The sequence below is a fragment of the Chelonia mydas genome, chromosome 1, assembly GCF_015237465.2.
Source record: "Chelonia mydas isolate rCheMyd1 chromosome 1, rCheMyd1.pri.v2, whole genome shotgun sequence".
Lineage (NCBI taxonomy): Eukaryota > Metazoa > Chordata > Testudines > Cheloniidae > Chelonia > Chelonia mydas.
The window spans coordinates 324,330,172-324,342,735 of NC_057849.1; the positions used below are offsets into that span (position 1 = coordinate 324,330,172).

The 12,564-nt window shown below is 41.9% G+C and overlaps 1 protein-coding gene across 9 annotated transcripts in view; it reads left to right on the forward strand.

Annotated features, from left to right (window-relative positions):
- PHTF2 (putative homeodomain transcription factor 2) overlaps positions 1 to 12,564 on the forward strand; it is a 180,945-nt gene that overhangs the window by 127,233 nt on the left and 41,148 nt on the right. For all 9 annotated transcript variants that reach the window (XM_007063795.4, XM_043552161.1, XM_043552155.1 and 6 more), the window contains one exon: positions 7,658 to 7,876. In XM_007063795.4, the coding sequence (XP_007063857.3) occupies positions 7,658 to 7,876 (219 nt within the window). The remainder of the gene's footprint in view (positions 1 to 7,657; positions 7,877 to 12,564) is intronic.

Sequence of the window (12,564 nt, forward strand, 5' to 3'; positions counted from 1 at the left end):
GCAGCCATGTATTCCACTAACTGGATCTGGAGAAGTTTGCCTAGCTGCACCTGTAGAGGGGTGATGCTCATGCCTCATGGCCATTGCCCCTCCCCATGCTACATGAGGCAGCACTGCCTGGACACCCCTCAGTTCCTTCTTACCACCTGTGGCTGCAGTCAGAGCTCAGTGTGGTCTTAATGTCACAACCTGTCAACTAGTTTAGTTTTTCCCTTGTTTTTGAGACTTAGTAGTACTCTGAGGACAGGTCTACATTTAAAATGCTGTAGAAGTGCAACTGTGTTGGTGCTGCTGTGCTGCTTCAGTGAAGACACTACTATGCCATTGGGAGAGTGTTTCCTGTCAGCGTAGTCAATCCACCTCCACAAGAGGTGGTAGCTATGTCAACGGGAGAAGGCCTCCTGTTGACAGTGCTGTCTACACCAGAGGTTAGGTTGGTATAACTGCATCGCTCAGGGATGTGGATTTTTCACAGCTCTGAGCAACGTAGTTATACCAATGTAAGTTTATAGTGTAAACGTGGCCCTACTGTTAGATTAATATTCGTCATATTAGTTTGTTTTCCTTGGCGATTCCCTCACTGGGTTTAAACATTGTCCTTCATGTGGGACAGTGATCTCCAACAATGATTCCCACCACTCTATCTTGGCAAGGCCCATGTTAAAGAGCATTGTGCGATCTGCAGATTGTTCAAAAAATGGACTCAAGTGGCTCGGGACCTTTGCCTGAAACAGCACATGCTTGAATAGGCCATGTTGAGGGCCTCCGTACTGAAGCAGGCAGTGGTTGAAGATCACCCTCTGATTCTGAGAGTGCTGCTGCTTCATGTTCCAGAGAAGGCGCTTCTCTGAAGAAATGGGTAGCAGGATTGACGCTCATCTTGTGATTGGGATTGAGGCCCCTGGCCCCATGTCTACTGGCCATCAATGCCTTATCCTTGCCAGTAACTTCCATGGAATCGCTGAGATGCTCCTCGGTTGCAGAGATCCTGCTCTTCATCTCGCTTGAAGGCGAGATCACTGGCCAGGTCTGCAGTGGTGACCATCGATCTGCCACAGGCCCAGGCACTGGCAGTCCTTCTTGTGAAGCCTCCAGAGTAGTCAGCCCTGGAACAGGATCCTGCTTGGCTCAGTGAAGGGCCTCTCCTTCATCTCTGGATAATTCTGTGCTGCTCTTCCATACTGAAGGATTTTAAGTGTACCAAGACCTTTTGCAGTGTAACTGCTTCCCTCAGTATCCAAGTGGAGCTCTTCCAAGAGAACACCCATAAATTAGTGGATGTCTTGCAGCCATCTGACCTGGGACAGACGCTCTCCTTATCAATTATGCGCTCCTTAACTGGCTAAGGCCCTCTGGATCACATTGGCTTCAGTGTTGCCTGCAGCTAAGTGCATGGAAAAGAGCTATTTCATTCCCATGCCAGGATTTGAGGGGTTTTACTCCCATTTGGCCGCCAAATTTCCTAGTTCCAACTGTGGTGAATGATAGACCTCGGCAGGGCAGGTTTAGGTCCATGCCCAAGGATAGGGATTCTAAATGAGTGGACCTCCTGGGTAGGACACCTCCTCTTCATTACAGATACGAATTGCTAACCAGCAAGCCTTGCTGTCCATGTACAGTTTTGTTGACTGGACCGCTATATCAAAATTCGCAGACCAGCTGCCCAAAGCCTCATGAGAGGAATTTTGGGTGTTTGTCACTGAAGGCTGCTTGGTGACTAAGACGTCCTTGCAATCTGTGCTGAATGTTGCAGGCACCTATGCCAGGGTGGTGGCCTCCATGGTCACGATGAGGAGGACTTCCTGACTGGAGCAATGCCTGAATTCTGCAATGTCCTGCAAGCCATTAAGAATTTGTCCTTTGGCGGCCAAATGCTGTTTTTAGACAAAGCTGATGAGCTGGTAGAGGGCTACGCTGCAGTCTTTAGGGGTGTATACACCAGTGGTGGGGAAGCATCACTACGGCATTCAACAGCAGCAGCAGACTTCTTTGTCCAGACCACTGTTCCAATCATTGCTCCTCTCTCCTCATCTCGCTGCTTTTGGAGACAGGCTGGCCTGCTTTCACAATGCTTGGGGCTCGATTATCACTGACAGCTAGGTGCTAAGCACCATCAGACCGGGTTATGCCATCTAATTCCTCTCCACAACCTCCCTCCCTGCCTCTCTTCAAGGACCCCACTCATGAGATACTGCTCCTCAAGCAGGTCTGCGCTCTGCTGGCTTTGGGAGTGAAGGAGGAGGTTCCATCAGAACACCAGGATCACAGCTTCTATTCCTGGTACTTCCTAATACCGAAATCCAAGGAAGGAGTAATAGCCATCCTCTACCTTTGCAGCCTCAACAAATATATTGGGTACATGAGGTTCCAAATGGTACCTATGGACTATTCTCCCTCAGTGTCTCAGAACAACTGGCTTGCTGCTCTAAACCTTCAGGACGCCTACTTTTATGCAGTGGTTTAGAAAGCTCCTTCAGTTCACCTTGATGGAATGCCTCTTTCAGTACACAGTGTTTCCATTCAACTCTTTTGTCCCCCTGTTTTTTACCAGATGCATCGTCATTGTTGCAACAAATATTAAGAAGAAGGAAATTTACATCTTCCCATATCTGGATGACACTTGATTGAGGGGCGAGTCCAGAGATGAAGTTCTTGCTCACATCAGTGCCACATTGTGTTTGCTTGACCATCTGAGTCTCATCCTAAACACTGGAAAGTCAACTTTGACTCCCGCTCAAAAAATCAAGTTTATTAAGTCTATATTAGATTCCTTGATGTCAAAAGCATTTCTGCCAACAGACCATTTTCAGATAATTCACCCTCTTTGCCTTAGTCTTCTGTCTCAGCCTTCCATGACAGTTTGGACATGACTGAGGCTCTTGGACTACATATCCTCTTGCATGCAGGTGGTCCGGTTTCCAAGGCTGTGCCTTCGCTCCTTTCAAATGTAGCTCAGGATGATCTACCATTCTACTTTTCATCCTCTAGACAGACTGGTTTGTGTTCCTCTGGTGGTTCTGGGGTCCTTGTAATGGTGGATTCATCCAGAGCATGTTTGCCAAGGCATTCCTTTTGTTTGGCCTTCACCAACCAAGTTGGTTGTTACTGATGCCTACCTGGTGGTCTGGCTGGCAGAGCTGGGGTCGTTGAAGGTACAGGGACTGTTCTCCAAGCAGGAGACCTCATTCCATATCAACGTGCTGAAGCTTCAGGCCATCAACAATACATGTCATGTATTTTTGGGGACAGTATCAGAGACTCAGTGATTCACATACTTACTGATAATATCACCGTGATGTGCTATGTGAACAAACAAGGTGGAGGACGTGCTCCAGGTTGCTCTGCCTAGATGCAATTAGGCTGTGGCAGTACTGCATGGTGGAGAACATTACTCCAATAGCCATTGGCTTACCTGGGGGTTCAGAATCATCTCGCAGACCATCTCAGCAGGTATTATGCCCTGAGTTATGAGTGGTCCCTGAAAACAAGTGTCCTCTTGGTCCTCTTCATAGCTTGGAGCATCCCAACAATCAACCCGTTCGCTGCAAGGGACAACAGGAAATGTCGTCTGTTCTGTTTTCAAGGGGGGCCTCAGTCCAAGCAGGTGGTCAGCTCTCTTGTACGTCTTTCCCTCAGTGCCAATCATCCCTCAGCTCATCCTTAAACTCAAGCTGGATTGGACCAAGCTTATTCTCATTACCCCAGTGTGGCTGAAATAATGCCAGCTCTCTGACCTTCTTTCACTGTGTATTCAACTTTCCATACTGCTTCTTCCCTGTCCCAACCTACTCACTCAGAAGCAGGGATTCTAGTTTTCCGTGATAAAAATCCAAAATTTGCTGATTTAAAAATAAATAAATATTTGCTTTTTTAATGCAATTAAAATGGAACACTGAACTTCAGTTTTCATAGCCACAATATATATAGCTATCAGTTGAACACAATGTTTTATTGATATACAGTAGAATCCCATTTATCCAGCTCTCCTTTATCTGGCTCTCTGTGTTAATCGAACCACTAGCCACCCAGAGCAGACCACCCAAGCTCCGCTGCTGTTAGCCTCAATTAAATATAACTATTTATAGTTCAGTTAACATGGAGAGCTGGATAACAGAGGCTCAGATAAATGGGGTTCTACTGTAAGTAAATGAGGAAGGAGAGCAGTGTCTGACTGTTCAACAAGTCTTCCTTAACAGTGGAAAACCATCCACCAGGATGGCCTGTTCAGTGAAATGGAAGTGATTTTCAGTGTGGTCATTAGCCTGTGGAATCCAACCAACGCTGGCTTCTATCCAGGACATTTTGGACTACCTGCTGCACCTTCAGTCGTTGGGGCTTGTGTTCAGTTTATTGAAAGTGCATCTGGCAGCATTATCAACATTTCGTTCTCCAATTCAGAGAAGATCAGTCTTCTTCAATACCATGGTAGCAAGTTTCATTTCCTTAGGTGACAAATCTGAGGAACTGTCCCAGATTGAGGTGTCATTGAGGAGGTTTTGGAACAAATTGATTCACTAAACAGTAATAAGTCACCAGGACCAGATGGTATTGACCCAAGAGCTCTGAAGGAACTTAGATGTGAAATTGCAGAACTACTAACTGTAGTCTGTAACCTATCGTTTAAATCAATTTCTGTACCAAATGACTGGAGGATAGCTAATGTGATGCCAATTTTTAAAAAGGGCTCCAGAGGTGATCCTGGGGATTACAGGCCCGTTTGCCCGGTACTGAAGTCAGGCTAACTGGTTGAAACTATAGTAAAGAACAAAATTATCTGACATGTAGATGAACATAATTTGTTGGGGAATAGTCAACATGTTTTTTGTAAAGGGAAATCATGCCTCACCAGTCTAATAGAATTCTTTGAGGGGTCAACAAGCATGTGGACAAGGGGGATCCAATGGATATAGTGTACTTAGATTTTCAGAAAGATTTGACACGGTCCCTCACCAAAGGCTCTAAAGCAAAGTAAGCTGTCATGGGATAAGAGGGAAGATCTTCTCATGGATTGGTAACTTTGTTAAAAGATAGGAAACAAAGGATAGGAGTAAATGGTCAGTTTTCAGACTGGAGAGAGGTGAATAGTGGTGTCCCCCAGGGGTCTGTACTGGGACCAGTCATATTCAACATATTCATAAATGATCTGGAAAAAGGGGTAAACAGTGCAGTGACAAAATGCACAGATGATACAAAACTATTCAAGATAGTTAAGTCCCAGGCAGACTGCAAAGAGCTACAAAAGGATCTCTCAAGAATAGGGACTGGGGAACAAAATAGCAGATGAAATTCAATATTGATAAATGCAAAGTAATCTGCATTGGAAAACATAATCCCAATTATATGTATCAAATGATGGGATCTAAATTAGCTGTTACCACTCAAGAAGGAGATCTTGGAGTCATTGTGGATAGTTCTCTGAAAACATCCACTCAATGTGCGGCCTTCATCTACAACCCCTGGTTTCAGGGGAAATTTCATCAAAATTGACATGGTACCCTGAAATGTTTTGATTTCGATGAATCAGCAAATGCTGACAAAAAAAAGTCCATCTAAATTTTTTCTTTTTTCTGTTAAAATGTTGTTATGAATGAAGGTTTCTTGATTCTCAGTCATATTTCTATGTTAATTTTATGTACATAACTCAAGCCTCAATTTCCAGTTAGTGGAATACGTGGCTGCATCTACTTGAAGAACGACTGCTCCTATAAATCCAGCCTGTGGTGGTAAAGGACATTTGAAAGAATCAGCTGGGATTATAGCTGTCAACTAATCACAGTTAACTCAAGTGATTAACTCAAAATATTTTCTCTTTCACATTTAGAATACTTATGTGGAAGAGGTAGACTGGAATATTTAAACTGTAGTGTGTAATGTAGCCTACAAAGGCAACAGTGAAATTGGAACTGAGTAACTTCAGTTCTTAATAATACTTGTATTGTTTATGGCTGACTTAGAACAACGCTTCCTTAGCTCTCGTCCCCTAGCACCCCTACTCTACTTGCACTACATGGATGACATCTTCATCGTCTGGACGCATGGAAAAGAAGCCCTTGAGGCTGGACTAGATGATCATAATGGTCCCTTCTGACCTTAATATCTATGAATTGCACCATGATTTCAACAATTTCCATCCCACCATCAACCTCAGCCTAGACCAGTCCACACAACCGGTCCATTTCCTGGACACTACTGTGCTAATAAGCGATGGTCACATAAACACCACCCTATACTGGAAACCTACGGACCACTATACTTACCTACAGCTTCCATCAAGGACATACCACACAATCCATTGTCTACAACCAAGCTCTAAGATACAACCGAATTTGCTCCAATCCCTCAGTCAGAGACAAACACCTACAAGATCTCTATCAAGCATTCTTAAAACTACAATACCCACCTGCTGAAGTGAAAAAACAGATTGACAGAGCTAGAAGAGTACCCAGAAGTCACCTACTACAGGACAGGCCCAAAAAAGAAAATAACACGCCACTAACGGTCACCTTCAGCCCCCAACTAAAACCTCTCCAGCGCATCATCAAAGCTCTACAACCTGTCCTGAAAAACAATCCCTCACTCTCACAGATCTTGGGAGATAGACCAGTCCTCGCTTACAGACAGCCCCCCAACCTGAAGCAAATACTCTCCAGCAACCACACACCACACAACAAAAACACTAACCCAGGAACCTATCCTTGCAATAAAGCGCGATGCCAACTCTGTCCACATATTTATTCAAGTGATACCATCATAGAACCTAATCATATTAGCCATGCCATCAGGGGCTCATTCACCTGCACATCTACCAATGCGATATATGCCATCATGTGCAAGCAATGCCACTCTGCCTCGTACATTGGCCAAACCGGACAGTCTCTACGCAAACGAGTAAATGGATACAAATCTGGCATCAAGAATCATAACATTCAAAAACCGGTAGTAGAACACTTCAGCCTCTTGGGCCACTCAGTAACAGATTTAAAGGTGGCAATTTTGCAACAGAAAAGCTTCAAAACCAGACTCAAACGAGAAACTGCTGAGCTTGAATTAATATGCAAACTAGATACCATTAACTTGGGTTTGAATAGAGACTGGGAGTGGCTGGGTCATTACACATATTGAATCTATTTCCCTATGTTAAGTATCCTCACACCTTCTTGTCAACTGTCTAAATGGGCCATCTTGATTATCACTACAAAGTTTTTTTTCTCCTGTTGATAATAGCTCATCTTAATTAATTAGCCTCTTACTCCACCTTTTCATGTTCTCTGTATGTATGTGTGTATATGTGTGTATATGTGTGTGTGTATATATATATATCTATATCTATATCTTCTTACTATATGTTCCATTCTATCTATATCTTCTTACTATATGTTCCATTCTATGCATCCGATGAAGTGGGCTGTAGCTCACGAAAGCTTATGCTCAAATAAATGTTAGTCTCTAAGGTGCCACAAATACTCCTGTTCTTTTTACGGATACAGACTAACATGGCTGCTGCTCTGAAACCTGTACTGTTTGTTGTTATGTTTCCAGTGAAACTGGAAAATTAAAATGAGTGGATTTATTATAGTTGACTTTAGTAATTGGCATTTTAAATAAACAGGGTGGAGTATGTAAACTGAATTAATGCCAGTGTATATCTTAATTGCAGGATACCCCTAAATCAGGTACTAGTTGCAGTTCACGCTGTTCAAGTTCCAGACAGGATTCTGAGAGCACAAGGCCTGAATCGGAAACAGAAGATGTGCTATGGGAAGATCTGTTGCACTGTGCAGAGTGCCGGTCTTCCTGTACCAGTGAGACAGATGTAGAAAACCCTCAAGTTAATCCTTGTGTGAAAAAAGAATATAGAGATGACCCATTTCACCAGGTTGGTGTCCTGTAATTATTTTTATTATCTAATGGAGTACTCGCTACCTGCAGTCCTAACAGCTTTATGAAGTGTTCAGGAGTTAGAACTGGGGAGAGAAACTTACTTTAAATGAAAATAACAGAAATTAAATGCTGAATTAGTAGCAAAGTTCTGATTTAAATCCTTTAAAACATGGAAAATTTTATTATGGGAGATGTAGTCCAGCTAGGGAGCCTAGCCCATAGAGGGAATATGGGGGTCATGAAGCACCAAAACTACAACTCCTATAAGGCACCACAGCTTTTAACTTGCTTCTAACTCAGCATAACTTTAACATATTTTATTTTAGGTTAATTTTTTGTTTTAAGGGCAATATCTATTAATAGATAAGTGTAAGACAGTCATACAATTCATGAATCACATGATGAGCAGAGCTATTATACTTCATTACTGCAGTGCAGATTTAGGAAACTAATCTTTGAATTAGACACAGATCAAACTGGACTTTTTTAGAGACATTCGTAGATTACATAGTTTATGGGACTATAAATGAAAATTTGTATACATTCACATGCATATTTAGAGAATATGGGCATTAAGTGTTTAAAATTCATCAGTTTCTCTAAAATATATATTCTGTTTTCTAATGATTAATATTGTAATTTTGGTTCTTATGATTTGCGTATACTTCCTAAACAGTTATTTTTAAACAAATACAGCAGCTGTGTTGTTAGAACTTAAAAAAAAAAATGAAAAAATAACTTTCCAATATAAACTGAGTATTTTAATTTGCATATTTCACAAAAATGGAGATTGCAGTTTAGCTTTTAGTTTTACTATTTACTATCTTTTGTTCTATTTATAGTTACACTTTGGTTAAATTTCAGATCAAGAATAAAATAAGTAAACTTACAATGGAATGGTATTATACCAGATGTGCTATCTTTACTTTTCTGCAGATGTTTGTTTTTGCACAGAAAATGTTCATTTGTGCATTTAAAAAAAAGAAAGAATGCTCCCAGTGGTTTTTACTCCATGAAAGGAAAATCCTTTATCTTTTTATTTAAATTTCACTCCACTCTGTCCCTGCAACTAACCAGATTTAAAGGTCATTTTAGTAATGTAGTTCACTTTCTGTTTAGTAACACTGAAGATTTGACCAGTGAGTGAGTAGCATTTAACAATAGGAAGAATCCAAATGAATAGTAGGAAAGCCATTCTGTGAAAAAGATCTAGCTTTAAACAGTTAAAAAAATTAGATGTAATTTTATTACAAGGCAAACTAGTAAGCTATACTCTTTCAGTATTCTTTTTAAATTTCTTCAATTAGAGGGAGTATTACACCACTGTTCAAGTGTTTTTATAGGCCAGTGTTTCTCAAATGCAACCACTGTGGCCGCATGCAGCCACCAGGAGCTTTTTGTGCAGCCACAGGCTCCTGGGTTGTCATTGGGGAGGCAAAGCAGTGTTAACAAACATACGCTTTTCATAGAAACAGACTTATGAGCTAGCAAGTCTTTTTTTTAAAAAAAAGGGAGGTGCGGGGGGGGGGCAAAAGAAACAACAAAAAGACAAGACCATGCAAAGCAAATTATTTGTTTCTATTGCGTTTTGGTCCACTAAAGAATAGAGACAACTGTACGTTATTTTTATTATTGAGTGCAATAAAAACCTACCTAAATTATGATTTATACATGTATATGTGCATATTTATTGTTCTAAAGTTAATAAAGTATTTTAGGAAAAATTGTCAGAGCGGCCACCAGCAAGAGTTGGTGGCCACACTCTGAGGCCACCAAAAAATTTCTTGTGAGAACGCCTGGCTCTTCATATTCACATTCGGGGTCGTTCCTCGGCTTCAACTTGGTCTTATTGTTACCAGTCTTTGCCAGCCCAGCTGTTCCTTGGTTTAGGCCAGGGGTCTCAAACACGCGGCGGCCCGTGAAGTTATTTCCTGCAGCCCTCCATATGCGCTGACTTCATTGGCAGCCAAGCTCCGTTCCCCCCACCCCCCCTCTTTCCCTCCCTGAGCGCACCACGTCCCCGCTCCTCCGCCTACCTCCCAGTGCTTCCCGCCACCAAACACCTGTTTGGCGCCGCTTAGGACTTTCCATTTCCAGGAAGGGGGAGAGTGAGCAGGGACGTGGCGCGCTTGGGGAAGGAGGTGGAAAAGAGGAGGGGCTGGGGCGGGGATTTGTAGAAGGGGTTGGAATAGGGGCAGGGAGGGGCGGAGTTGGGGTGGGGACTTCGGGGAAGGGGTTGGAATGGGGGCAGGGAAGGGATGGTAAGAAGTGGGGCAGGGCCTCATGGACTAGATGAGCAGTCTGAGGTATGAAGTTCAGCATGTATGATTGATTGTGAGTAGTTGGGAAGAATGGTTGTTAAAAGTGGCAACATATTTTGCATGAATAGTTACTTTAAAAAGTTCATGCCATTACAGCTATGTTGATAGACTGTTAGTGTAGATCGTCATCAGTGTTACTGACCACATAAGGAATAGTTACAGGTGTTTATATTTTGTTAAAACTCCTCTTTACATTACAGTTTTTAAAAAGTTAATACATTGACTTTTAATAGCATACTATATTACTCTTCCTCTTTTTCATTTTTGACTATACTTTTGTATCGTTGTATGAAAAGGTTTCAGTGATGCGGCCCTCGAGCCAATGTACTAGTCCTCAGGTGGCCCTCGTGGTGATTTGAGTTTGAGATACCTGGTTTAGGCTATGTCTACACTTATGATGGTGTGTAACGTACATATGCAGCACACACCCCTAGCACAGGAGTGTATATATAGCAGTGAAGACAATGAGGCAGTACTTACATGTGTAAAGGCACACCACAACTTCAGAGTATATATCCTACACAGCTCTTTACACACCCAAACAGTGCTTCCCTTGTCTACACTGATATTTTTAGCAGTCTAACATCCTGCTGCTAGAGCCTTTCCATGGTCCATTGTCTATCATCCTGCTGCTGGAGCTTTTCCCCGCTGCAGAGAGCTGCCAGAGTTTTTTCCTGTCACAGTGGGTAGCAACAGGGAAAGTCTCTGGCAACTTCCCTCTGCCTCCTCCCTGCCACAGCTTTTCATTGCTGTGTGTAGCTACATGCTGCAGTGTGGACACAGCCTGCTTTACTACAGCATGTACCTTCACATACCCTACATACCACTGCCAGTATAGATAGGGCCTTAAAGTACACCAATGTCAGTGTCTTTGAGGGCGTTGTTCTGAAAGAACTAGGTTCTCCAAGATCACCAGCACTTCCAGACATTTTGTTACTCTGTAGCCTTCCCAAGTTGTATTTTGGGGTAAGGCATTTTCAGAGGTAAAGCATAGCTGTGCCAACAAAAGCCCCAAATATAGACTGTTTTGCAAGTATAGCTGCATTCCCAATAGGAGCATTTGCCAGTATTCCTACAGAAGTAAATCACTCCCAAGTGTAGATATAACATAGACATAGCCTTAAACTTCTAAAAAGCTCCAGATAGCATAAATATATTAATGATGACATCTCAACCTTCAAACATACAAAACCAAAAAATGAAATCATAATGGGTGATTTCAACTATATACATATTGCCTGGGTAAATGTCATCTTAGGGCATGATGCAGAGAAAATTTCTAGACACCGTAAATGACTGCTTCCTGTAGAAGCGAGTCCTGGAACTCACAAAGGCAGAGGCAATTCTTTATTTAGTCCTAAGTGGAGCACAGCATCTAGTCCAAGAAATAGCTATAGCCGAACAGCTCAGTAATAGTGACCATAATGTTATTAAATTTAACATGCTTGTAGGAAGGGAAAATACTAAAAACAACAACAAAATGCCACTTCAATAACATTTAACTTCACTTATGGAAATTAAAAAGAGTAGTCACAAGGGTAAAAGGCCTGCAAGCAGCACAGAGACTATTTAAAAACATCATCATAAAGGCTCAGATTAAATGTATATCCCAAATGAAAAAAGACAGTAGAATGAAAAGAATGCCACCATGGTTTAATAGCAGAGTAATGGGGACCATTAGAGGCAAAATGGCTTCCTTTAAAATTTGGAATTCAAATCCTAATGAGGAAAATAGGAAGGAGAACAAACTCTGGCAAGTAACTTGTAAAAATGTAATTTGGAGAAGCAACTTGCTAAAGATAAAAAAATTACTGTTAGTTTTTGCAAGTACATCAGAAGCCTGCCACTTAGGCAGTGGGGCCTTTATATGACAAAGGTGTTAAAGAAACCTTCAGGGAAGACAAGGCCGTTGCAGAGTAGCTAAATAAATTCTTTGCATTGGTCTTCACTGCAGAGGATGTGGGGGAGATATCCACATTGGAGCTATTCTTTTTGGGTGAAAAATCTGAAGTATTGTCCCAAATTGATGTATCAGTTGAAGATTTTTTAGAATAAATTGACAAATTAAGTGCCGGATGACACTTAAGGACCAGATGATATCCACCCAATAGTTCTGAAGGAACTCAAATATGAAATTGCAGAACTACTGACTGTAGTATGTAACCTATCACTGAAATCAGCCTCTGCACCGGATGACTGGAAGGTAGAAAATGTAACACTGATTTTTAAAAAAAAAAAAAAAAAAAAAGAAGGCGGCTTCAGCAGAGATCCTGGTTGAGCTGAACTTTAGTACTGGGCAAACTTGGTAAAAACTATAGTACCGAATAGAATTATCGGACACCTACATAAACACAATATGTTG